Raw genomic sequence first — 27201 nt, 5'->3', positions numbered from 1 at the left:
CACGGAGTCCCCGGGGGATGCTCTGGAACTGCTGCCTACGAAGCCAGTCAGGACTCTGGGGAAGTCTCCAGGACACACAGCTCACACGGCTTCCACCTTCCTGGGGCTGACCTTGGAGCATTCAGCATCCTCTGCCCCTCCGGGCATTTCCCACAACAAGTCCGCCAAGGCTCGGTCCTGGGGAAGCCAGAGGGTCCTGCCCCCCAACTTCGCAGTCAGACGTGACTCTTAGCCAACCAGTAAAACAGAAGGTTTATTAGATGACAGGAACATGGTCTAAAACAGAGCTTGTAGGTGCAGAGAACAGGACCCCTCAGCTGGGTCCATTTTGAGGGGCAGGGAGCCAGACAACCCCGTCTGCACTTCACTCCATGTCCCAGCCAGCCCCAAACTGAAACTCTCTCCAGCCCCGCCCTCCTCTGGGCTTTGTCCCTTTCCCGGACCAGGAGGTCACCGGATCCCTTTGTTCTCCAACCCTTTAGCTCTCACCTTGCAGGGGGGAAGGGCCCAGGCCATCAGCTGTCAGGAAACAGGGTGTTGGCCCTTGTCTGTGTCCAGACCCCTGCCCACACCTGCCCTCTAGGGCTCTGCAACGATCAAACACCCTTATCCCACCACCTACATACTTAAGAACTGCCTAGGGGAAACTGAGGCACCCCCACACTATTCAGAGGAAACATTAAGAACAGTCCCGCTTCGTCACATCTCTCCCCCCTTCAAAACCGAACTGAGCGGGGTCACTTTAGCCGGTGACCTGGGGAAGTTCAAAGCCACCAACGTTCGCATGGATGCCCCAGCATCTCTCCCGTTCCTTGGTGGGAGTTACACCAGGCCCTTCCAGTTTCACACCTTCCCTTAGGTCGGGGGTGGTCAATAGCACTCGCATGCCACATGTGAGAAGGTTTATGCGGCCCGTACCCTTTTGCCACCCCAAAGGATCGTGTCTTCTCCCAGTGCTCCGGTCTGGAGGCCTGCAATTCGGGCTCTCTTGGTTAAGAGCCCCCATCTTGACATGGGCCACATACTGTTCACTTACAGAACGAGCATGGAGACATCCCTTTCTCAACAGCCTTGTGTCTCCAACAAGCTGGCTAAACACAGCCACTTGGTTATAGGACTGTTTAATTTTCTTAAAAAGAAAAGGAGTACTTGTGGCACCTTAGAGACTAACAAATTTATTAGAGCATAAGCTTTCGTGAGCTACAGCTCACTTCATCGGATGCATTTGGTGCTTTTTTTTTCCACCAAATGCATCCGATGAAGTGAGCTGTAGCTCACGAAAGCTTATGCTCTAATAAATTTGTTAGTCTCTAAGGTGCCACAAGTACTCCTTTTCTTTTTGCGAATACAGACTAACACGGCTGCTACTCTGAAACCTTTAATTTTCTTATCAGCTTTCACTCAGTCTGACACCTTCTCAAAGCTATCCACACTGGATCTTTCAACAGAAAAGTCAGTGGCTTCATTCACAACAGAAAATTTCTGGCTGTTAGGAACTGAAACTTTCTTGATTAAATCACTTTCCCACCCTTCAGTTGCAGTAAACTGCTTGCAAAGAGAAAAGGAGTACTTGTAGCACCTTAGAGACTAACAAATTTATTAGAGCATAAGCTTTCGTGAGCTACAGCTCACTTCATCGGTAGCTCACGAAAGCTTATGCTCTAATAAATTTGTTAGTCTCTAAGGTGCCACAAGTACTCCTTTTCTTTTTGCGAATACAGACTAACATGGCTGCTACTCTGAAACCTGCTTGCAAAGACTCCATGAGGATTCCTTTCCCTAGGGTCCTTTCTATGCAACAATTCACCCTTCACAGAAATTCTGACCTTACCCTCTTCACCTAGGGCTTGCTCTAGAGGAACACTTTCCTGAGCAACAACAGACTCTTTCTGGGTCTCACTTACATCCAGAATTACCTCTGGCCCATCAGGCGGATTCCTACACAATCCCCTTTCAGGCAAACTGACAGACTTCCTAGATAAAAGGTTAGAAGCCTTCTCCTTCCCTTTGCCACACACAAGTTCAGGAATCTTTTCCTTCTTGCTACAGGTTTCCACACCCTCAGTAGGTAACACAATCAAATCCCCTTTTTGCTCTCCTTGTGCCCTGGCTGCTACTCTGAAACCTGATTAGACAGAGTTGCTACACCCTTTCCCAACAACACACTAGCAACAGGCAAAATACAAGCACCAGAATTGTCTGGTCTCTGGGATTTTACATAGACACTAACTGGATGCGACCTAGTTACAGCACCATTCTCCCGAGCAGACACAAATTTAGGGCCATTCCCTTCCTGGGCTTTAGCTGAATCCAGAACCAACTCTGAGACAACTGCACCGTTCTCAGCCACCACAGGCTGAAAGACCCCTTCTGTCTGCTCCACACAGAAAGAGCCAGACACACTTTCTCCTTTCCCAGACACACAGCTTGGGATCTCATTCCCCTGGTCCCAGCACAGAGGGCTGTTCACAGACAACTGCTTGGAGACCAGGGTAGCTCCCGCCATAGGCAAGTCAATACCCCCGACAGACACAGGCATGTTTCCTTCCCTGTCCCATTCTCCACCCAGCTAACAGGTAAGGTCCAGGGACACTCATCTGCCACTCTCCTCGCCTTCCCACCCTGCTGATTAGACAAAGCCATCAGCTCACAAGGTTGCCTAGGTTCATCCAAACTTTCCTTACCAAGCACATTGCTGCTCGCAACAGATCCCCTGCCCTGCCTGTGTCTCCCCTCCCCACACCTCAGCTGGGTCTCAGTTCCCACTGTGGGACCGAGGGGTCTGAACCCAGGAGACTCCAAACAGACATGTAGGTTGGGACCAGGAGTGGGAGCCTGTCCACCTCCCCACCCATCTGGCTGATGGAGTCTATGGCCTTGGGACCCAGCAAGGGAGCTAGACACTGGGGCTGTTCCGCAGGGTCCCCCTCATTCAAATCACCAGCCTGCTCAAAGGCAGTGAGATGGGCATCCACATCCCCCCCTCCTTAACCAGGGGCAGCAATTTAGTCTCGAGGTTCCCTGCAGAACTGGCACCCCGGGGTCTATCCCCACTCACCCCTAGGAGGTCCCCTCTGCCTCTCCGCTCCACCATCGCCAGTTCATGCTGCTGCTGCTCCTGCAGCTCTTTCTTGGGCTCTCGCTGTCTCTCACCGTCCTCTCGCTCTCTCGGACTCAGCTCCAATCCCGTCCGTCTCCGATCCCCCGATGGGGAACCCGATCATGAAGACCCCCGTCTGGTCGGGGACAGGAGTCTTGGGGATGCCTGGCTACTACTCCAGCTGCTCCCAGATCCTGCTGTAGCCCCATCTGGGTCAGGAATCTGCTCCTTAGAGCGGTCGTCCTCCTCCAGCTGCACGGTTAACTGTGCTTTGGGGAACTTTCCAATGCGCAACCCTCTCTTTTTGCACAGGGTTACAATGTCCTTCTTAAGGAGATGGTGATGGGCCCTCACTCTGCTCTTCCCAAGTTGTTGGGGACACACAGGCCTGTGTGCTCTCAGCCCCCCACGATTTTCAGGGAGAACCCCTAGTGTGCCAGCCCTTCTCGAGGTCATCACCTCTTTGCCAGGGTCGAGCCACAGACTCCTCCGCCCCTGGGATTGCTCGCTGCAATCCCCAGGGGAACCCTGTTATTGCACAGTCCTTCTCGCTGGTCACACACTCCCTGGGGTTAACCGCCCTCTGAAACTGCTCCTCTCTGAGCCTTCAGCACGCCTGGTCCTCGTCAATCCCCCTTTGTTTTACTGCTCCCCAGTCACTTACTGCAGGAAGCGCCATCCACGGGGTGCAGTACATCCCACTGCTACCACCAGTTGTCACAGAGTCCCCAGGGGATGCTCTGGAACTGCGCCCTACGAAGCCAGGCAGGACTCTGGGGAGTCTCCTCTCTGGGAGCAGCCGGTCTGCAGGACACACAGCTCACCCGGCTGCCCCCTTCCTGGGGCTGACCCCAGAGCATTCAGCATCCTCTGCCCCTCCGGGCGCTTCCCACAGCCAGTCCACCCAGGCAGGGTCCTGGGGAAGCTAGAGGGTCCTGCCCCCCAACTCCACAGTCAGACGTGACTCTCAGCCAGCCAGTAAAACAGAAGGTTTATTACACGACTGGAACATGGTCTAAAACAGAGCTTGCAGGTGCAGAGAACAGGACCCCTCAGCTGGGTCCATTTTGGGGGGCAGGGAGCCAGACAACCCTGTCTTCACTTCACTCCATGTCCCCAGCCAGCCCCCAAACTGAAACTCTCTCCAGCCCCGCCCTCCTGTGGGCTTTGTCCCTTTCCGGGACCAGGAGGTCACCGGATCCCTTTGTTCTCCAACCCTTTAGCTCTCACCTTGCAGGGGGGAAGGGCCCAGGCCATCAGCTGCCAGGAAACAGGGTGTCGGCCCTTCTCTGTGTCCAGGCCCCTGCACACACCTGCCCTCTAGGGCTCTGCAATGATCATACACCCTTATCCCACCACCTAGATACTTAAACTGCATAGGGGAAACTGAGGCACACCCACAATAGTCAGAGGAAACATTAAGAACAATCCCGCTTCGTCACAGAGGGGCACCAGCAGAACTGGGGGGAGCCCAGGGCCGGGCTAGCAGGGGGCTGTGGGTCGGGAGTGAGGGGCACTGGCAGGGCTGGGGGGGGCCAGCAGGGAGCTGGGCTAGCAGGGGGCTGCGGGTGGGGAGTGAGGGGCACCGGCAGAACTGGGGGGAGCCCGGGGCGGGACTAGCAGGGGGCTGCGGGTCAGGAGTGAGGGCCACCGGCAGGGCTCAGGGGGGCTAGCAGGGGGCTGGGCTAGCAGGGGGCTGCGGGTCAGGAGTGAGGGGCACCGGCAGGGCTCGGGGGGGGGCTAGCAGGGGGCTGCGGGTCGGGAGTGAGGGGTATGGGCAGGGCTGGGGGAGCCCAGAGCAGGACTAGCAGGGGGCTGCGGGTGGGGAGTGAGGGGCACCAGCAGGGTTGGGGCAGGGGTGGGGGGCAGCCTGGGTTCTCTAAAGTGAGATAATTTAATTGCCCTGGCCCAGGTTATCTTTAATGGGGAGTGGGGGAAGATTAACCCTTTCATTGCATAGCCCTCCTGAGATAATATTCAGAGTAATTGCCGGTGCCCCTCACTCCCGACCTGCAGTCCCCTGCTAGCCCGGCCCTGGGCTCCCCCCAGCCCTGCCCTTGCCCCTCACTCCTGACTTGCAGCCCCAGGAGGCAGTGATATCCTGGCGTGACGAGCATGGGGTTGAGACCCACAACCGCCTTCCCCACCCCCCCACCAGCCCTTCACTCACCACAGCTGCTGCCATCTCCAGCCCCAGGGAGCCCCAGCTCAGGATGAGAACGAAGAAACTCATCACAGTCATTCTGGGGGGGACGGGGAGGGAAGACACTGGAGTCAGCAGCTGGGAAAGGCCCAACTCAGCCCCTCCCCCAGCCTGTGGGGCAGGGAGAAACAGCCTCTCACCCCTGCCCCTTCCCAGAGCCGGGGAGAGAACTCAGGCGTCCTGGCTCCCAGCCCCCACCCCCGCTCTAACCACTGCACCCCATTTCCCTCTCATCACCATGCAGGGTGGCTGTGAGGCAGGATGGGGGGGAGGTGGGACAATGGGGGTTGTGGAGGGATTGGGGGAGGAGGGAGGAGGCTGTCAGGATGGTGAAGGGAAGATGGGGGACAGTGGAGGCAGGGGAGGAGGGGGGATGTGGGGGGAGGGGGCTGTTGGGCTGGTAAATTGAAGATGGGGGCTGTGAGGGGGGATCAGGTCCCAGTGACTGCAGGTGCCCCCCGCCCCCCCGCCAGGTCTCCCCCAACTCACACGACCACCAGCCACTTGATCTGCTTCGCCAGCCCCAGCAGGGTGAAGAGGCAAATAACCAGGTCCAGCAGCAGCACCAGGATATAGGCCAGCCACCTGGGGGGGAGCCCAGGGGTGAGCCCAGCCCCCCTGCCCCCTCTGTTCCCTGCCCCTCACCAGCCACCTGGGGGGGAGCCCAGGGGTGAGCCCAGCCCCTCTGCCCCCTCTGTTCCCTGCCCCTCACCAGCCACCTGGGGGGGAGCCCATGGGGGAGCCCAGCCCCCCTGCCCCCTCCATCCCCTGCCCCCCAACAGCCACCGGGGTGGGGGAGGCAGCTCTCAGGACCCCCCTGTTCCCTCCCATCTCCCCCGCCCCCAGGTCTCACCTGTAGTCCTCCAGGTAGGCCAGGCCGTGGGCCAGCTGGCTGGGGCTGCCCCCCAGGGCTCCCCAGAAGGGGAGACCCGCCAGGATCTGGGCCACGGCCTCGGCCTGGCGCCGTGTGTTGCGCACGACGGCCACGAACTCGGTGCGGGGGGCCAGCGCCTCCTCCAGCCGCGTCAGGTCCCCCCCCACGGCCCCTGACAGTAGCCCCAGTGTCTGCCGCACCTGCGGGGAAGGGGCCCGGGTCAGGCGCACGGCACATGCATGTGTCACCATCACGCCTCCCCCATGTTTGTGCCACTGTCACGCCTCCCCCCACATGCATGTGTCATGGTCAAGCCTCCCCACATGTGCCACTGTCACGCCTCCCTCCACATGTGCCACCGTCACGCCTCCCCCCACATGCATGTGCCACCATCACACTTCCCCCTACGCATGACACCATCATGTCTCCCCCCACACGTGTGTGCAACCATCATGCCTCCCCCACACATGTGTGTTATGGTCACGCCTCCCCCCACTCATGTGCCACCATCATCGCCTGCCCTCACACGCATGTTCCACCGTCATGCCTCCCCACATGTGTGTGTCACCATCATGCCACCCCTCCATGCGTGTGCGGGGTGTCACCCCTCCCACACGCCTGTGTGTTGCCATGTGCCCCTTCACACACTTCGTCCGCCCATGTGTGCAGTGTCCCCATGTGGCACGGGTTCGGGGAGTCGCTCCCTGGGCAGCTAGCAGGGGTGGGGGAGAGTGGGGCTTTGGGAACTTTGGGGGGCTGTGGGGAGTGGGGGGTCATGCAGTACGGGAGCCTCACCAGCGTGTCCGTGCCTTGCAGCGTGTGGTTGGTGCTGGGGGGTGCAGTGGGAGGTAGGAGGGCAGTGGGGGGCATAGGGTTGGGGGGGCAGCGGAGGGCACTGAGGGGGCAGCGGAGGGCCGCAGGGGGACGGGAGGCACAGGGGGCTCACCAGCGCATCGGCGCTCTGCAGCGTCAGGTTGGCATTAGGGGCTGGGGGCACAGGGGGAGGTAGGAGGGCAGTGGGGGGTACGGGGGGCACAGGGGGTGCTCACCAGCACGTCGGCGCTCTGCAGTGTCATGTTGGCATTAGAGGCTGGGGGCACAGGGGGAGGTAGGAGGGCAGTGGGGGGCACGGGGGGGCACAGGGGGGGCTCACCAGCGCGTCGGCGCTCTGCAGCGTGAGGTTGGCGTCCTGCAGCGCGGCCGTGACCTGCCCGACCCCGTCGTTGGTCTCGCTGTTCCCGTAGAAGCCCAGGCCGATCCCTGCACTGGGGGGGGGCACAAGGGGGTCAGTACCGGTGGGGGGACGATTCCCACCCCCCCAGCTCAGCCCCATCCCACTGGCGCTTCAGCCCCGCCCGGGGCGCCCCCCCCCGGGCCTGGGGGCAGGGGGATGGCCATGGGGCAGAGTTCAGCTGGGGAGAGGAGCTAGGGGGGCGGGGGGGAAATGGTCGGGATGACGGATAAAGTCCCATAAGCTTCTTAGCACAGAGGGGAGGGGGGGCAGCAGGAAGGGGGGAGCTGGGCCCTGCCAGCCTGGGATCCCGCCCCCCGCATCACACCCACAGGCCCATCCAGCTGTCACTGGCCCCCACCTCCAGGAGGCAGCAGGCTCCTGACAGCCAGATCCCCCCCACCAGCAATCAGAATGGGGGGGGGTGTAATTACAGCCCTGCGGATAACGAGAGGGGCGCCCTGCCGGAGACACCCCTCGAGCTCCGGGGCAGCAGCCCCTGATCAGCCACCCATGGCCTGTCCTGGACCCCTCCCAACCCCACCCCCCATACCTCCCAACTCCCCCTCCCTCCCCCTTGTACCTCCCATACCTCCCGGACCCCTCCATCTCCCCATATCTCCCAACCCCACTCCCCTCCGTCCCCATCCCCCTCATACCTCCCAACCCCACCCCATATACCCCAGACCCCTCCATCTCCCCATATCTCCCGACCCCACCCCTCCTCTGTCCCCATCACCCCCATACCTCCCAACTCCCCCTCCCACTCCTTCGTACCTCCCATAACTCCCGGACCCCTCCATCCCCCCATACTTCCCAACCCCACCACCATATACCCCCCAGACCCCTCCATATCCCCATATCTCCCAACCCCACCCCCCCTCCGTCCCCATCCCCCTCATACCTCCCAACTCCCCCTCCCTCTCCCTCATCCCTCCCACCCCCACCCCCCCTTTGTTCCCATCCCCCCCATACCTCCTAACCCCACCCCATACACCCCCAGACCCCTCCATCTCCCCATATCTCCCAACCCCACCCCCCTCTGTCCCCATCCCCCCCATACCTCCCAACTCCCCCTCCCTCCCCCTCATCCCCTTCGTACCTCCCATCCCCCCGGACCCCTCCATCCCCCCCGATACCTCCCAACGCCAGCCCCCTCCATCCACATCCCCCTCGTGCCTCCCATACCCCCAGACCCCTCCATCCCCCCCATACCTCCCAATCCCTTCCCCCTCTGTCCCCATCCTCCCCATACCTCCCATTCCCATCTCACCCCCATACACCCTCAGGCCCCTCCATATCCCCATACCTCCCAACCCCACCCCCATACACCCCCATACACCCCCTAGACCCCTCGATACCCCCATACCTCCCAACCTCACCCCCTCCGTCCTCATCCCCCTCGTACCTCCCAACCCCACCTCCCTCCTCCTCATACCTCCCATACCCCCTCATGCCCCCCACTCCCCTCCATCCCCCCAAACCCCACATCCCCCACCATTCACCCCTCCATCCTCTGCCCCTCGTACCCCTCATCCCCCCGACCACTCCATCCCCATCTCCCTCCATCCCCCGTTGGACCCCTCCATCCCCCTCCCCCCCATGCCTCCCATCCCCCCCCATTCCATCTGTCTGTGACTAAGGCTGGCTGGCTCCCAAAATCCTGCTGCCATGGCAACTGCCCCCACCCCGTGGGGGAGGTAGCCCCATTGTCATGCTAATGAGGCCCCTTCCTTGCAGGGCAGGAGCCATGGGGTGGGGGGGAGGGATAGGATGCCAGTTTCTTTCCCCATCACCGAGCCAAGCTGGGTGGGAGAGGGGCAGGGAGAGAACCCAGGTGTTCTGGCTCCCCACCCCGCTCCCTCTAACCACTAGACCCCACTCCCCTCCGCGTAGCAATGGGACAGGCGCTCTGGGGTTTGGTCCCTCCCTGTCTGTGGCCTGGCTGCTCAGGAGCCGGCCTGGGTCTGAGCCCAGGGGAGTTGGGCTCCCCCCCAGCCAGCCCCGGCACACAGAGGGGCCCATTGTCCTCTCTCTGAATGGCCCGGGGCTGGGCTCTCAATGGGGCCCTTCTCCCCCCAGCCTGGCTCCTTCTCAGGGGGCTGCCAGCGACCCCCAGCGAGAGGGTATGGGGCTGGGATGGGGGAGGAGCAACCCAATAACCCAGCCCAGAGAATGGAGAGTCTGGTGAAATTCTCCACAGTGAGAGACGAGTGGGGGCTAGTGGTTAGAGCAGCGGGGGGCTGGGAGCCAGAACTCCTGGGTTCTCTCCCCGGCTCTGGAAGGGGAGTGGGGGCTAATGGTTAGAGCAGGGGGGGCTGGGAGCCAGAACTCCAGGGTTCTCTCCCCGGCTCTGGAAGGGGAGTGGGGCTAGTGGTTAGAGCGGGGGGGGGCTGGGAGCCAGGACTCCAGGGTTCTCTCCCCGGCTCTGGAAGGGAAGTGGGGGCTAGTGGTTAGAGCAGGGGGGGCTGGGAGCCAGGACTCCTGGGTTCTCTCCCTGGCTCTGGAAGGGGAGTGGGGGCTAGTGGTTAGAGCGGGGGGGGGGGCTGGGAGCCAGGACTCCTGGGTTCTCTCCCTGGCTCTGGAAGGGGAGTGGAGGCTAGTGATTAGAGCAGGAGGGGCTGGGAGCCAGGACTCCTGGGTTCCATCCCCAGCTCTGGTGCGGGAGGGGAACTGACTGCGTTTTTGTCCCATGAACTTGGCCTTCTGCCTTGACGCCCGTGGCTGGGAAGTTTTGTTTTTCCCCCGTATGGCAGTGAAGGGGGGGATTGGCAAGGATGGGGGGGCGGGGGGACCACACGGGGGCACGGCCATGGCAGAACAAAGAGACAAAGGAGCCGGGGGACCCAGGCCGGGGCCGGGGCCAGGGGAGAAAAGGGACCCGGCTTCCTATAGCGCCAGGAAACAAGCAGCTCTTTATGGTAGCTGGGGGGGTGGGGAGAGAGGGGGGGCACCGACAGCCAGTGCCAGACAAAGCCAGGACAATGGGGAGTCTGATGGACCCAGGGAGGCTGCCGCGGGGGGGGGGGGGAGCAGGGCGGGGAGGACAGATACTAACCCCAGCAGCCTCTTTAGCAAAGGCTTAGAGAATGGGGGGCAGGGAGTGGGGCTTGGGGCCTGTCCCCTCCAGAGGGCGCCGGCTCCCACCTGGCCTCAGGGCAGGGACTGGCTGGCTCAGGGGGGCAGGGAGTGGGGCGCGGGGCCTGTCCCCTCCAGGGGGCGCCGGCTCCCATCCCATGCTGGAACCATTCCTGAAGCGAGTTTGTTGGGGCCTCAGCCTACATTGCCCAGTCCCCTCCCCCTTCTCACACAGGTTGGGGGGGCTCTGACCCCCCAGCCCCATCCATTTCTCCCCCTTTCCCCGGGTCCCCACCAGCAGATGACAATGGCGGCCACGCAGCTCCAGGTGACGCAGCAAACCCTCTGCGGCTTGGGCTCGTCCTCGTCCTCCGGGTCGCAGCAGCAGAACCGGATCAGGTAGACGCAGATCAGCCCCAGGCTGATCGCCAGGCAGAGCCCGGCCACGCTGGTCAGGAGCAGCAAGGCCTGGGGGATGGACAGAGAGACGCAGATCAACCCACGGACAGTGGTTAGAGCGGGGGGGGGGGGGCTGGGAGCCAGGACTCCTGGGTTCTTTCCCTGGCTCTGGGCAGGCAGTGGGGTCTAGTGGTTAGAGCAGGGCGGGCTGGGAGCCAGGACTCCTGGGTTCTCTCCCCGCCTCTGGGAGGGGAGCCGGGTCTAGTGGTTAGAGCAGGGGGGGCTGGGAGCCAGGACTCCTGGGTTCTCTCCCCGCCTCTGGGAGGGGAGCCGGGTCTAGTGGTTAGAGTAGGGGGGCCTGGGAGCCAGGACTCCTGGGTTCTCTCCTATATTTCTAGGTGAAGGTGCCCGGCCCTGTGGCGATCCCTGCCCCCCAGGGCCCAAAGGGGGCAGATCGGGGCATGTCCAGGGCGCTCGGCCCTGTGACTATCCTCCCAGCCAGCCCCAATCTCCCGCCCTGACCCCCGGCCCCCCAAGCAAGGCCCAGCAGATTACAGCTGCTCTCAGTTTGCTCCAGGTTTAGACGGTGAAACTGCCCCCAGTGAAACTGCGTGGGCCAGGCCCCCACCCCACAGCAGTTGGCCGCGTGCGAGGGAGGGGGCAGGGGGGCGCCGTCGGGGCGGGGAGCTGAGAGACATTTCACAGCCTGCTTCTGCTGGAGAGCGGCCAGGGCTTGCCAGTCAGAGAAATACCGCTCGTCTGTCTGTCTGTCTGTGTGTCTGTCCCTCCCTCCCCACGCATCCTCCATCCACCCACCCATCCATCCCCTACACCTATCAGTCCAGTGATGGGCATGTGGGGACGGATGGACACGGAGGGTATCGGGGGGCCGGGGCGGGGAGCATGATGGATGGACAGACAGACAGAGGAGCATGTATGGGGATGCAGAGACAATCCAGTGCCATTTACTTTGGCCCGGCAGGTGGCGGGGGCAGGTGGGGGCCCGTGGGGCCGTTCCCAGCTGGTGGCGGGGGTGGTGGGCAGGCAGAGGCCCATGGGGCTGTGTGTGGGGATGGAGGGATGGATGCGGGGCTGTGGGGGGGGATGAAGGGGTGCATGGGGACGGAGGGATGGGGAGGGATTGAGTCGTGGGGGGGTGGAGGGAGGGATGAGAGATGCATGGGGACAGAGGGAGGGGTGTGTGGGGATGGATGGGCACATTGTGGGGACGGTTGGGCAGGGATAGAGGAATGGGGATGGGGGGTGGGGAGGGAGGGAGGGATGGGGGCTGTGTGTAGGGACGGAGGGGTGAGTGGGGAGGGATGGGGGCTGTGTGCAGGAATGGAGGGGTGCGTGGGGAAGGATGGGGGCTGTGTATGGGGATGAGGGGAGGGATGGGGGCTGTGTGTGGGGACGGAGGGGTGCGTGGGGAGGGATGGGGGGCTGTGTATGGGGATGGAGGGAGGGATGGGACTGTGTGTAGGGATGGAGGGGTGAGTGGGGAGGGATGGGGGGCTGTGTATGGGGATGGAGGGAGGGATGGGGGCTGTGTGTGGGGACGGAGGGGTGCGTGGGGAGGGATGGGGGCTGTGTGTGGGGACGGAGGGGTGCGTGGGGAGGGATGGGGGCTGTGTGGGGGATGGAGGGGTGCGTGGGGAAGGATGGGGGGCTGTGTATGGGGATGAGGGGAGGGATGGGGGCTGTGTGTGGGGACGGAGGGGTGCGTGGGGAGGGATGGGGGCTGTGTGCAGGAATGGAGGGGTGCGTGGGGAAGGATGGGGGGCTGTGTATGGGGATGAGGGGAGGGATGGGGGCTGTGTGTGGGGACGGAGGGGTGCGTGGGGAGGGATGGGGGCTGTGTGTGGGGATGCAGGGCCGCGTGGGGACAGGAGGGACGCCTGGGGGGACGGATGGCTGAGCGGCTGCGCCGTGCCTGTCTCCGAGGCCGAGGTGCTGGCTCAGCCGCGCGGGGGGCCCCCAGTGACCTACATAGCAGCGAATCCAGAGCTCGGCTCCTGGTTCTGCCTGCCAAGGGAATCACCAGGAAATCTGGCTCCCCCCTCCCCGGGTGTGGGGGGAGGAATGGATGGAGGGGACTGTGGAGAGCAAGGGACGGATGGAGGGGTGTGAGGGGAGTGAGGGATAGATGCAGGGGAGTGGATGGATGGATGGAGGGGCGTGATGGATAGAGGGCTGTGGGGGGAGGGATGGAGGGATGGATGGAGGGGTGCGGGGGGAGGGAGGCATGGAGGCGAGTGTGGAGAGGAAGGGACGGATGGAGGGGTGTGTGGAGAGGGAAGGATAGATGCAGGGGAGTGGATGGATGGATGGAGGGGTGTGGAGGGAGGGATGGATGGAGGAGTGTGGGGGGAGGGAGGGAGGGAGGGATGGATGGATGGAGGAGTGTGGGGGAGGGAGGCAGGGTGTGGGGGGAGGAATGGATGGAGGGGAGTGTGGAGAGGGAAGGATAGATGCAGGGGAGTGGATGGATGGATGGAGGAGTGTGGGGGGAGGGAGGGAGGGATGGATGGAGGAGTGTGGGGGAAGGGAGGGATGGATGCGAGGGTGTGGGGGGAGGGAGGCATGGACGGGTGTGGGGGGAGGAATGGATGGAGGGGAGCGTGGAGAGGGAAGGATAGATGCAAAGGAGTGGATGGATGAATGGAGGAGTGTGGGGGAAGGGAAGGAGGGACGAAGGGGTGTGGGGGGAGGGAGGGATAAACGGGATTAAAGATCATAAACTAGATGCCTCCCCCCCCCGTTACTCAGACGACTCCTGACACACATTAATTCCCAGCTAATTTGCATTTTGTTTAAAAAAAAAGAAGCAGCACTTTTGATATTTGCATCTCGTAATCCCCAGGACAGGATTGAGGGTGGAGGCCAGATTTGGCCTTAATCTGCCCAGAGATAGATCCCCAGCTGGTGTCAATAGTCAGAGGCAATGGGGCCAGACCCCCAGCTGGGAAGGAGAGGAGGGGTGTCAATCGGCCATCACTCCATCGGAGGCAATGGGGCCAAACCCCCACTTGGGGGTTTGGGAGGAGGTCAATCGGCCATCAAGAGATAGACTCCACCACTTCCCTTGGTAGCTTGCCCCAATGAGGCGTTTTGACTCAGCTGAGTTAATCCCCCCTCGCCGTTCAAAACTGGTGTCTTCTTTCCAATTTGAAGGTGTCTGGCTTCCAGCCGTTGCATCTTCTGCCTTCCACCACCAGGTCAAAGAGCAGCTGATACTTCCTCCCCGGGAAGGTACTTCTACGTCGTAATCAAGTTACCTCCTGATCTTTTTGATCAGCTACTTTTATTTTTTGAATTCACACTTTGTTACTTCTGTTTGAGTCTGTACATGGACGCCCTTAACTCGATATAACGGCATTGAGTTGGGGCAATGCCTCGGATGGTTTGACTCTCAAAGCGGCCAACACAGACTTTCAGAGAGGCCACGTCTATAGGCAGTTTTGTACCCCCTGGAATGCCGTTTGCTGTAGATCTGGGGTACACCGTCAGTGTCAGAATCAAACTACCTAGGTCTTTCCCTACCAGAGGGAGGTCTCAGAACTTCCTGGTCGCCGATGTGAAAGAACCTGCACCTTCGTAGCTTCCATCCTAATCTTGGAGCGAAGATCTTGGTTTAAGCCTGAAGTCTGAGGTTTAATAGCCCATTGGTAGATCTCAAAGCACCTGACAAAGGAGGTCAGTGTAATTATCCCCATTAACTGAGGCAGTGACCTGACCACAGTCCCCGAGCAGAACAAGGTCTCTTTAGTCCCAGTCTGGGACTCTCCATGAGGCTACGCTGCTTGATACCCGTACAGTTTATTCCCTTTCCCAGACAGGAATAGCTATAGCAATATAAGCAACCCGTATTCCTGCAGCCCTTCCAAGGGATAGGATAGCTTAGCTAGACCAGAAGAGTTATAATGGGAACATGATTGTGTGTAGACAAGTCTTTGAAGATGGGTCTTAAGGAGCACTGAGAAGCATTTCGACTCAGTTGAGTTAATTCGCTTGTGCTAACATGATGGAAGAAAAGATCCAGTCGATCAGACTCCAGGGACTGGAGACTCTACCTCATCCCTAGAGGAGCTCTTGTGATGGTTCATTATCCGCACTGGTAAAAAGTTTGCACCGTAGATATTTCTCGTCTGGATTGATCTCGCTTTAGCTTTTCTGGGATGCCATGTCCAATTCTGGCCTCTCGTGGGCAAGAACGAGGAACCCAAACTGGATCAGTTGCTGCGATGATCCGGAGACTGGACACTCAATTTTATGAGAAGAAACTCAAAGAATTTGGCATGTTTAGCTTAAAATGGAGGCTGGGAAGGGATCCGATTCCTTTCAGGGGGGCAAACAGCAGGGAGGAAGAAGGTGTGTTGAAACCGAAGAACAATGCCTGGCTCAAGAACAAATGGGCATGGATAAACTGAGGCTGGAAATTAGAAGAAAGTTTCTAACCATCTGGATCAGCCTAAGTGGTTTGAAGATGGAGCTATAGCAGAGGACTGCACTCTGTGACCTTCCAGTCCTGCTTCCTTCCGGATTTCTAGACCGCGGAAAAGTCACCCCTTTTAGCTGGGCCCAATCAAGTGAGTGCCTCGAGTCTACGTGGAGATGCTATTCCAGAACCAGGTTGGATGTGGGGGTGGCTCCCTGTGTGAGGACACGTTTATACCACAATCAGAGGGGCCCATATTTTGGTTCAGCTTGGTCCAGCAGCCCGGCTGGTGACATCTTGCTCCTATGCTCAGGGTCTGACTGATCACCAGATCTGGGGGCATCATCCCCCAGCTTCCTCCACAGCCTTGGGGGGTGAATCACCTTCTGGGCTCACTTGGGCTCAACTCCACTAATTCATCCCCTGCCATTGTCAGGGCTGCCACGGGGCTCGCTCGCTGGTAGGGCGCCCCCTCCTGTCTGCTCTGGGAATTAGTTCCTTTCCAGCTCCGATGCTCCCTTCCGTCGCTTGGTCGTGCACACCGCAGCCTCTCTCTCTGTGCGACTTGGAGTGCTCCCTTGTCATGGCTTGGCCCTTTGTGCTCACAACGCGCTTTCTCCCTCCCGGGGTATCAAAGTCAAATGGGATGAACCATCCCACAGACCAGCCTGTGCCCCTTACCCAGGGGCCGGCAGGGAAGCCTGGCCCCACCCTTCACTCCAGGATCCAGCTCAAAGACCCTCTTACCAGTGTCCAAGTCATGGGTCGCTCAGCTGTGGGACTATCTGGGTAACTGGTCCTTTACCAGACAGTGTGGGGCAGCCGCCCCCCGCATTTCCCACTGTCTCTGTTTCGGGCTGCAAAATGTGAGTCGACTGCAGATAATGGCGCTCAAATCCGGGGTGAACGTGACTTGTGCTCAGATGAGGCGTGGGGATGCCCTTCTAGGACGTCCACCACGCATCGGTTTATTTCGTACGCGCTCGTCCGGTCAATTTCTCCGCATGTTATCCTAGAACTGTGGGGCCAGAAGAGACCTGAAGGGGTCATGACTCCATCTCCAAGGCAACTTAGATCAGCTCCAGCTGGCGTTTGTTCCACTTGTTCTTAAAACCCCCCCAAGGACCAGCCCCGAGACGGGCTTTAGGGCCACATTGGCTCAGGCCCCTCGCCCGGATGATTCAGAGGAAGGTCTAAGAACGCCATGGCTGCAAAGGCAAGAGAACCTGCGACCGTACAGTTTTCATCCTAATCTCATAGCTGCGAGCTCGGTGTAAGCCTGAGGTTGAATCGCCTGGCCGGAATTTGGATCCTTGTTCATGACAGCTCTGGATATTCTTGGTGCCCATCTAGCCCTCCTAACTTGCTAAGTTACTGGCCTCTACGCCACCCGGTGGCCAGGAGTTCCACAAGCCAACAACACCTTGCCTTGTGAAGTCACCACCCTTTAATTTCACGGGACGCCCCGTGCTCACGTTCTCCAGGCCTCGGGGCATCTTCATGGCTCTTCCCTGCAGGAATCTCTCAGGCCTGGGTTACGCAGGGTTACCTGCAAATCTAGGTGTCTGGGAATCAGTCCAGATAGGAGCTGACTTTAATATGTAAAGCCAAAACAATGTGCTGCCCGGCACCTGGGGCAAATTCACCACCTAGGTACACGGAGACCTTCTGCTCCGGGGTGCAGATGGTTCCTCGGTCTCCCCCAAGCCTCCTTGAGAGGAAGTGGCAGGTTCATGGACAGGGGAACTAGGGGGCGGCCCAAAAATACACAAGAAGGTTTTAGGGGTGGGGTGGGAGTAACATGTTAATGTAATTCTATAGATAGCTAATGTCACCGTCTAAGTGGTTGAGTTGTTTGAAATGGGGATGAAAAGACACATGGATGGAGGGATGGGGATGGAGGTAGAGGAGTGTGGGGATGGACGGCCAGATAGACAGAGGGATGGGATGGATGGAGGGATGGAGATGAAGGTAGAGGAGTGTGGGGATGGACGGCCAGATAGACAGAGGGATGGGATGGATGGAGGGATGGAGATGAAGGTAGAGGAGTGTGGGGATGGACGGCCAGATAGACAGAGGGATGGGATGGATGGAGGGATGGAGATGAAGGTAGAGGAGTGTGGGGATGGACGGCCAGATAGACAGAGGGATGGGATGGATGGAGGGATGGAGATGAAGGTAGAGGAGTGTGGGGATGGACGGCCAGATAGACAGAGGGATGGGAAGGATGGAGGGATGGAGATGAAGGTAGAGGAGTGTGGGGATGGACGGCCAGATAGACAGAGGGATGGGATGGATGGATAGAGCTGAGTGGGTGGGAACAGACAGATAGCTCTGGGGATAGACGGACAGACAGACAGACCCCCCCCTCCACTATACGGGTAGGAGCTGCCCCCATTGGAGGGGCCCTGGACAGTTACTTCTGAAGTAGGGTATGATCCCCGCCCCCTCCAGCCTCCCCCCCTGTACACATAACAGGGGGCTCCCAGCATAACAAGAGACTAATCCCCCACCCTGGACAATTACCTCCCCCCAACCCGCTGGCCACCCAGGACAGACATGTCCCCTCCACCCCTACTTGCCTCCACTGTGCCACCTTCCCAGCTCAGCACTCCCTCTGCCCCCCCACCCCGGTCTGTCCCTGCGTCGGAGCCTGGCTCATGCGTCTTCTCTTCCTCCCTCATGCTGCCGGTCTCTCTCCTCCTCTCTCTTTCTCTCCGTCGGGTCCCTCCATCACTCTGCTCTGTCCATCCCCATCATGCCCTCATTTTCTTCCTCCTTCGGTCCATCCCTTTCCTCTTGCTGTGTCCTGCCCTCCTCACCCCCTCCATCCATCCTGTCTCCTTCTATCCATCCCCCTCCCTTCAACACAAACTGCTCCATCCATCTCTCCTCCATCCCTCCATCCCACCTGTCTCTTTCTATCCATCCCTTCCTCCAACACACACACTGTTCCATCCATCTCTCCTCTTCATCCCTCCATCCCCCTTCTTCAACACACACTGCTCCATCCATCTCTCCTCCATCCCTCCTTCCTTCCTGTCTCTTTCTATCCATCCCCTTCCTGCATCACACACACTGCTCGATCCATCTCACCTCTCCATTCCTCTATCCCCCTTCTTTCAACACACACTGCTCCATCCATCTCTCGTCCATCCTTCCATCCCTCCTCTCTCCTTCTATCCATCCCCTTCCTCCAACACACACTGCTACATCCATCTCTGCCCTTCATCCCTCCATCTTTCCTGTCTCCTTCTGTCCATCCCCTTCCTCCAACACACAAACTGCTCCATCCATCCCTCCTTCCTTCCTGTCTCTTTCTATCCATCCCCTTCCTTGAACACACAAACTGCTCCATCCATTTCTCCTTCATCCCTCCTGTCTCCTTCTATCCATCTCCTTTCCTCCAACACACACAGTGCTCCATCCATCTCTCCCTTCCATCCCTCCTGTCTCCTTCTGTCCATCCCCTTCCTCCAACACACACACTGCTCCATCCATCTTTCCTCCATCCCTCCTGTCTCCTATCCCTGGCCTTCGTCCAACACACACACTGCTCCATCCATCTCTCCTCCATCCCTCCTGTCTCTTTCTATCCATCCCTATTCCTTCAACACACACACTGCTCCAGTCCTCTCTCCCCTTCATCCCTCCATCCCTCCTGTCTCCTTCTGTCCATCCCCTTCCTCCAACACACACACTGCTCCATCCATCTTTCCGCCATCTGTCCTATCTCCTTCTCTCCATGTCCATCCTCCAACACACACACTGCTCCATCTCTCCTCCATCCCTCCTGTCTCCTTCTATCCATCCCCTTCCTCCAACACACACACTGCTGCATCCATCTTTCCTCCATCCGTCCTGTCTCATTCTATCCATGGCCTTCGTCCAATACACACACTGCTCCATCCATCTCTCCTCCATCCCTCCTCACTCCTTCTCTCCATCCCCCTTCCTCCAAAACACACACAGCTCCATGCATCTCTCCCCTTTATCCCTCCATCCCTCCTGTCTCCTTCTATCCATCCCCTTCCTCCAACACACACACTGCTCCATCCATCTCTCCTCCATCCCTCCTGTCTCTTTCTATCCATCCCTCGTTCTTCAACACACACTCTGCTCCATGCATATTTCCCCTTCATCCCTCCATCCCTCCTGTCTCCTTCTATCCATCCCCTGCCTCCAACACACACACTGCTCCATCCATCTCTCCTGCATCCCTCCTGTCTCCTTCTGTCCATCCCCTTCCTCCAACACAAACACTGCTCCATCCATCTCTCCTCCATCCCTCGTATCTCATTCTGTCCATCCCGTTCCTCCAAACACACACACTGCTCCATGCATCTCTCCCCTTCATCCCTCCATCCCTCCTGTCTCCTTCTATCCATCCCCTTCCTCCAACACACACACTACTCCATCCATCTCTCCTGCATCCCTCCTGTCTCCTTCTGTCCATCCCCTTCCTCCAATACACACTGCTCCATCCATCTCTCCTCCATCCCTCCTGTCTCCTTCTATCCATCCCCTTCCTCCAACACACACACTGCTCCATCCATCTCTCCCCTTCATCCCTCCATCCTTCCTGTCTCCTTCTGTCCATCCCCTTCCTCCAACACACACACTGCTCCATGCATCTCTCCCCTTCATCCCTCCTTCCCTCCTGTCTCCTTCTGTCCATCCCCTTCCTCCAACACACACACTGCTCCATGCATCTCTCCCCTTCATCCCTCCTTCCCTCCTGTCTCCTTCTGTCCATCCCCTTCCTCCAACACACACACTGCTCCATCCATCTCTCCCCTTCATCCCTCCATCCCTCCTGTCTCCTTCTATCCATCTCCTTTCCTCCAACACACACAGTGCTCCATCCATCTCTCCCTTCCATCCCTCCTGTCTCCTTCTATCCATCCCCTTCCTCCAACACACACACTGCTCCATCCATATCTCCCCTTCATCCCTCCATCCCTCTTGTCTCCTTCTGTCCATCCCCTTCCTCCAACACACACACTGCTCCATCCATATCTCCCCTTCATCCCTCCATCCCTCCTGTCTCCTTCTGCCCATCCCCTTCCTCCAACACACACATTGCTCCATCCATCTTTCCGCCATCTGTCCTATCTCCTTCTCTCCATGTCCATCCTCCAACACACACACTGCTCCATCTCTCCTCCATCCCTCCTGTCTCCTTCTATCCATCCCCTTCCTCCAACACACACACTGCTCCATCCATCTTTCCTCCATCCGTCCTGTCTCATTCTATCCATGGCCTTCGTCCAATACACACACTGCTCCATCCATCTCTCCTCCATCCCTATTCACTCCTTCTCTCCATCCCCCTTCCTCCAAAACACACACTGCTCCATGCATCTCTCCCCTTTATCCCTCCATCCCTCCTGTCTCCTTCTATCCATCCCCTTCCTCCAACACATACACTGCTCCATTCAACTTTCCTCCATCCCTCCTGTCTCCTTCTATCCCTGGCCTTCATCCAACACACACACTGCTCCATCCATCTCTCCTTCATCCCTCCTGTCTCTTCCTATCCATCCCTCGTTCTTCAACACACACTCTGCTCCATGCATTTTCCCTTTCATCCCTCCATCCCTCCTGTCTCCTTCTATCCATCCCCTGCCTCCAACACACACACTGCTCCATCCATCTCTCCTCCATCCCTCCTATCTCCTTCTGTCCATGCCGTTCCTCCAAACACACATACTGCTCCATGCATCTCTCCCCTTCATCCCACCTTCCCTCCTTCTGTCCATCCCCTTCCTCCAACACACACACTGCTCCATCCATCTTTCCCCTTCATCCCTCCATCCTTCCTGTCTCCTTCTGTCCATCCCCCTTCCTCCAACACACACACTGCTCCATCCATCTCTTGCCTTCATCCCTCCATCCCTCCTGTCTCCTTCTGTCCATCCCCTTCCTCCAACACATACACTGCTCCATCCATCTCTCCCCTTCATCCCTCCATCCCTCCTGTCTCCTTCTGCCCATCCCCTTCCTCCTACACACACACTGCTCCATCCATCTCTCCCCTTCATCCCTCCATCCCTTCTGTCTCCTTCTGTCCATCCCCTTCCTCCAACACACACACTGCTCCATCCATCTCTCCTCATCCCTCCTCTCTCCTTCTGCCCATCCCCTTCCTCCAACACACACACTGCTCCATGCATCTCTCCCCTTCATCCCTCCTTCCCTGCTGTCTCCTTCTGTCCATCTCCTTCCTCCAACACACACACTGCTCCGTCCATCTCTCCCCTTCATCCCTCCATCCCTCCTGTCTCCTTCTGTCCATCCCCCTTCCTCCAAAACACACACTGCTCCATCCATCTCTCCCCTTCATCCCTCCTGTCTCCTTCTGTCCATCCCCTTCCTCCAACACACACACTGCTCCATCCATCTCTCCCCTTCATCCCTCCTGTCTCCTTCTATCCATCCCCTTCCTCCAAGACACACACTGCTCCATCCATCTCTCCCCTTCATCCCTCCATCCCTTCTGTCTCCTTCTGTCCATCCCCTTCCTCCAACACACACACTGCTCCGTCCATCTCTCCCCTTCATCTCTCCATCCCTTCTGTCTCCTTCTGTCCATCCCCCTTCCTCCAAAACACACACTGCTCCATCCATCTCTCCCCTTCATCCCTCCATCCCTCCTGTCTCCTTCTGTCCATCCCCTTCCTCCAACACACACACTGCTCCATCCATCTCTCCCCTTCATCCCTCCTGTCTCCTTCTATGCATCCCCTTCCTCCAACACACACACTGCTCCATCCATCTCTCCTCCATCCCTCCTGTCTCCTTCTATCCATCCCCTTCCTCCAACACACACACTGCTCCATCCATCTCTCCTCCATCCCTCCTATCTCCTTCTATCCATCCCCTTCCTCCAACACACACACTGCTCCATGCATCTCTCCCCTTCATCCCTCCTTCCCTCCTGTCTCCTTCTGTCCATCCCCTTCCTCCAACACACACACTGCTCCATCCATCTCTCCCCTTCATCCCTCCATCCTTCCTGTCTCCTTCTGTCCATCCCCTTCCTCCAACACACACACTGCTCCATGCATCTCTCCCCTTCATCCCTCCTTCCCTCCTGTCTCCTTCTGTCCATCCCCTTCCTCCAACACACACACTGCTCCATCCATCTCTCTTCCATCCCTCCTGTCTCCTTCTGTCCATCCCGTTCCTCCAAACACACATACTGCTCCATGCATCTCTCCCCTTCATCCCTCCTTCCCTCCTGTCTCCTTCTGTCCATCCCATTCCTCCAACACACACACTGCTCCATCCATCTCTCCCCTTCATCCCTCCATCCCTTCTGTCTCCTTCTGTCCATCCCCTTCCTCCAACACACACACTGCTCCATCCATCTCTCCCCTGCATCCCTTCTGTCTCCTTCTTTCCATCCCCTTCCTCCAACACACACACTGCTCCATCCATCTCTCCCCTTCATCCCTCCATCTCTCCTGTCTCCTTCTGTCCATCCCCTTCCTCCAACACACACACTGCTCCATCCATTTCTCCCCTTCATCCCTCCATCCCTCCTGTTGCTTTCTGTCCATCCCCTTTCTCCAAGACACACACTGCTCCATCCATCTCTCCTCCATCCCTCCTGTTTCCTTCTATCCATCCCCTGCCTCCAACACTCACCCTGCTCCATCCATCTCTCCCCTTCATCCCTCCATCCCTCCTGTCTCCTTCTGTCCATCCCGTTCCTCCAAACACAGATACTGCTCCATGCATCTCTCCCCTTCATCCCTCCTTCCCTCCTGTCTCCTTCTGTCCATCCCCTTCCTCCAGCACACACACTGCTCCATCCATCTCTCCTCCATCCCTCCTGTCTCCTTCTCTCCATGTGCATCCTCCAACACACACACTGCTCCATCTCTCCTCCATCTCTCCTCTCTCCTTCTGTCCATCCCCCTTCCTCCAAAACACATACTGCTCCATCCATCTCTCCCCTTCATCCCTCCACCCCTCCTGTCTCCTTCTGTCCATCCCCTGCCTCCAACACACACACTGCTCCATCCATCTCTCCCCTTCATCCCTCCATCCCACCTGTCTCCTTCTATCCATCCCCTTCCTCCAACACACACACTGCTCCATCCATCTCTCCTCCATCCCTCCTGTCTCCTTCTATCCATCCCCTGCCTCCAACACTCACCCTGCTCCATCCATCTCTCCCCTTCATCCCTCCTGTCTCCTTCTATCCATCCCCTTCCTCCAACACACACACTGCTCCATCCATCTCTCCCCTTCATCCCGCCATCCCTCCTCTCTCCTTCTGTCCATCCCCTTCCTCCAACACACACACTGCTCCATCCATCTCTCTTCCATCCCTCCTATCTCCTTCTGTCCATCCCGTTCCTCCAAACACACATACTGCTCCATGCATCTCTCCCCTTCATCCCTCCTTCCCTCCTGTCTCCTTCTGTCCATCCCCTTCCTCCAGCACACACACTGCTCCATCCATCTCTCCCCTTCATCCCTCCATCCCTCCTGTCTCCTTGTCTCCATGTCCATCCTCCAACACACACACTGCTCCATCTCTCCTCCATACCTCCTGTCTCCTTCTGTCCATCCCCTTCCTCCAACACACACACTGCTCCATCCATCTCTCCCCTTCATCCCTCCATCCCTCCTGTCTCCTTCTGTCCATCCCCCTTCCCCCAAACACACCCTGCTCCATCCATCTCTCCTCTCTCCTTCTGTCCATCCCCTTCCTCCAACACACACACTGCTCCATCCATCTCTCCCCTTCATCCCTCCATACCTCCTGTCTCCTTCTGTCCATTCCCTTCCCCCAAACACACCCTGCTCCATCCATCTCTCCTCTCTCCTTCTGTCCATCCCCCTTCCTCCAAAACACACACTGCTCCATCTCTCCTCCATACCTCCTGTCTCCTTCTGTCCATCCCCTTCCTCCAACCACACACTGCTCCATCCATCTCTCCCCTTCATCCCTCTATCCTTCCTGTCTCCTTCTGTCCATCCCCTTCCTCCAACACACACACTGCTCCATCCATCTCTCCCCTTCATCCCTCCATCCCTCCTGTCTCCTTCTGTCCATCCCCCTTCCTCGAAAACACACACTGCTCCATCTCTCCTCCATACCTCCTGTCTCCTTCTGTCCATCCCCTTCCTCCAACCACACACTGCTCCATCCATCTCTCCCCTTCATCCCTCCATCCCTCCTGTCTCCTTCTGTCCATCCCCCTTCCTCCAGCATACACACTGCTTCATGCATCTCTCTCTTTCTCCCTCCCTTTTTCTTTCTCTCCATCTCTCCCGGCCTTTTTGCCTGTTTCTGTCCCTCTCTTCCCCCCCACCTCCGTCTTCCCGCCCCCCGTGGTCCCCTTACCTGCTGGTACTCCCTGTCCAGGGGGGCGAAGCTGCTCTCCACCGCCTCGAACTGGAAATTGGTGCGGGGCACCTGGTGGAGCAGGTAAACCCACCACGACGCCTGGTACCCCTGGCGGGACCCCATGGCACCCCGTGGGCGCGCGTGCGGGGGACCCTCTCGCCGGACGCCTGGGTCCCCTGGCTCACTGACTGGGGCCGCCCATGAGCCTGGGGGGGGAGTCGGGGTGGGCAGAGAGCTGGAGAGCGAGTGAGCGAGCGGAGATTTGGCGGCGGGGGGTGGGGGGCGGTATTTTGGAGGCGGGTAGAAAGGGGGCGGGGGGGGCTATGGGGAGGGGCAGCGCCACCTGGTGGTGACGTCCTGGAACTTCCTAGATTTTCCTCCCTCTCCACCCCTGTCCCGAGGGGACCCCTTTAAATTAACCCTTCGCGCCCCAGCCTTGGGGGATACAGCGCCCCCTGGCGGTGACACCCTGGAACTGCCCACGTGTTCGCCTCCATCCCTGTCCCGAGGGGACCCCTTTAAATTCACCCTTCGCGCCCCAGCCTTGGGGGATACAGCGCCCCCTGGCGGTGACACCCTGGAACTGCCCACGTGTTCGCCTCCATCCCTGTCCCGAGGGGACCCCTTTAAATTCACCCTTCGCGCCCCAGACTTGGGGGATACCGCGCCCCCTGCTGGTGACATCCGGGAGCTTTTCTAACTGGTCATTAAATCAGCCCATGGGAGGAGGGGACGGAGGGATTTAAATTAACCCTTCATGTCCCAGCCCATTGGAGGGTGCGGGGTATGGGACGGGAACAGCACCCCCTAGTGGTGGCCTGATATAATTCCTCAGATGTTCAGTCTCTCTCCTCCCATAACAGGGACCCTTTAAATTAACCCTTAATTTAACCTTTAACCCTTTAAATTAACTCTTAAATTAACCCTTCGCTGCTCCACCCACTCCCAGATACTCATGTCCCCCCTCCTTCATGCTCCTTATTATCGTTCATTACTGATACTTGCCTTGCATCCGCTCCTAGGTGGGCCGGGCTAGGGCTGCTCTGCGCCAGGTGCTGTACAGACATGGAACAAAAAGATGGTCACTGCGGCTGGTGGAGACAAACCAACCGACCCTGGGGGGCGGGGAGCACAAAGAAACAGGCTGGTCATCTTGAACGGCAGCCATCCCAGCAAACCAGCTGCCCTAATCCCTGTCGTCATTCACGTAAGTGTCCTGGCAAAGGGGCGTTTTGGAAGCCTGGGATTTGCTAAATCCTTGGCCTTATGCAACATCCTGTAGCAATGAGTTCCACAGGCCCATTGCGTGTCGTGGGAAAAACTTGCTTGGGTCAGGTTTTAATTTGTCCCCTGAATCCCAGCACCATTGTCCCCCCCACCCCAACCCACTAGACCAGGGATGGGCAACCTTTTTGGCCCGAGGGCCACATCTGGGTATGGAAATTGTATGGCGGGCGATGAATGCTCACAAAATTGGGGGTTGGGGTGCAGGATGGGATGAGGGCTCCAGATGGGGGTGCAGGCTCTGGGGTGGGGCCAGAAATGAGGAATTCAGTGTGCAGGAGGGGGCTCCAGCCTGAGGCAGGAGGTTAGGGTGCAGGGGGGTGAGGGCTCCAGCTGGGGATGTGGGCTGTGGGGTGGGGTTGGGAATTAGGGGTTTGGGATGCAGGAGGGTGCTCTGGGCTGGAATCAAGGGGTTTGGAGGGTGGGAGGGGGACCAGGGCTGGGGCAGGGGTTTGGGGTGCAGGGGGAGGCTCAGGGGTGCAGTCTCCAGGCAGCGCTTACCTCAAGCAGCTCCCGGAAGCAGTGGCATGTCCCCCCTCTGGCTCCTAAGTGGAGGCATGACCAGGCGACTCTGCACGCTGCTACGTCTGCAGGCGCTGGCCCTGCAGCTCCCATTGGCCATGGTTCCCAGCCAATGGGAGCTGCAGGGGCAGCATTTGGGGTGGGAGCAACAGGTGGAGCCCCCTGGCTGCCCCTTCATGTAGGAGCCAGAGAAGGGACATACTGCTGCTTCCGGGAGCCATGCAGAGCCACGGCACACACATAGTGGGGCAACCTCCCGACCCCACTCCCCAGCAGGAGCTTGAGAGTTGGATTAAAAGGTCTGATGGGCTGGATGCAGTGATAAAACCCAGGAGTCCTAGCTCCCAGCTCCCCTGCTCTAACCACTAGACCCCATTCCCTTCCCATAGCCAGGCAGAGAACCCAGGAGTCCTGGCTCCCAGCCCCCCTGCTCTAACCACTAGACCCCACTTACCATTAAAAAAGTGCATCTGCTCACACTGAGCTGGGGCAGATTTCACCTCCGCCGAGGTTGGTTTGCCATCAGTTCGGCTGCAAATCAAGCCAAGCTGAAATTTAAGGTCACTTCGCTTTTCTCCGAATCTCCGCCCCCCGCCCCGAAAATAGGCTCTAAATCAGGGGCTCTCCCAACACATGTTTTGGTGGCCTCAGAGTGCAGCCACCAACTCTCGCTAGTGGCCGCTCTGACACTTTTTCCTAAAATAA

General features: G+C 58.7%; 1 protein-coding gene across 7 annotated transcripts in view; it reads right to left on the bottom strand.

Annotated features, from left to right (window-relative positions):
* Nucleotides 1-24962, bottom strand: part of TTYH1 (tweety family member 1) — a 30850-nt gene extending 5888 nt beyond the window's left edge. Inside the window, exons 1-6 of one of the 7 annotated variants that reach the window (XM_038382396.2) lie at nt 24688-24962; nt 10782-10954; nt 7331-7442; nt 6157-6377; nt 5793-5888; nt 5271-5343 (exon numbers count right to left, since the gene is read on the bottom strand). In XM_038382396.2, coding sequence (XP_038238324.1) covers nt 5271-5343; nt 5793-5888; nt 6157-6377; nt 7331-7442; nt 10782-10954; nt 24688-24813 — 801 coding nt within the window. In that variant the 5' untranslated portion in view covers nt 24814-24962. The remainder of the gene's footprint in view (nt 1-5270; nt 5344-5792; nt 5889-6156; nt 6378-7330; nt 7443-10781; nt 10955-24687) is intronic. The other 6 variants (XM_038382397.2, XM_043501198.1, XM_043501197.1 and 3 more) reach the window with 6 other exon arrangements.
* Nucleotides 24963-27201: the final 2239 nt, after the last annotated feature.

Source organism: Dermochelys coriacea, chromosome 23 (assembly GCF_009764565.3).
Source record: "Dermochelys coriacea isolate rDerCor1 chromosome 23, rDerCor1.pri.v4, whole genome shotgun sequence".
Lineage (NCBI taxonomy): Eukaryota > Metazoa > Chordata > Testudines > Dermochelyidae > Dermochelys > Dermochelys coriacea.
The sequence above is the reverse complement of the archived record's forward strand: the minus strand, read 5'-3'. Positions and strand labels throughout refer to the sequence as shown.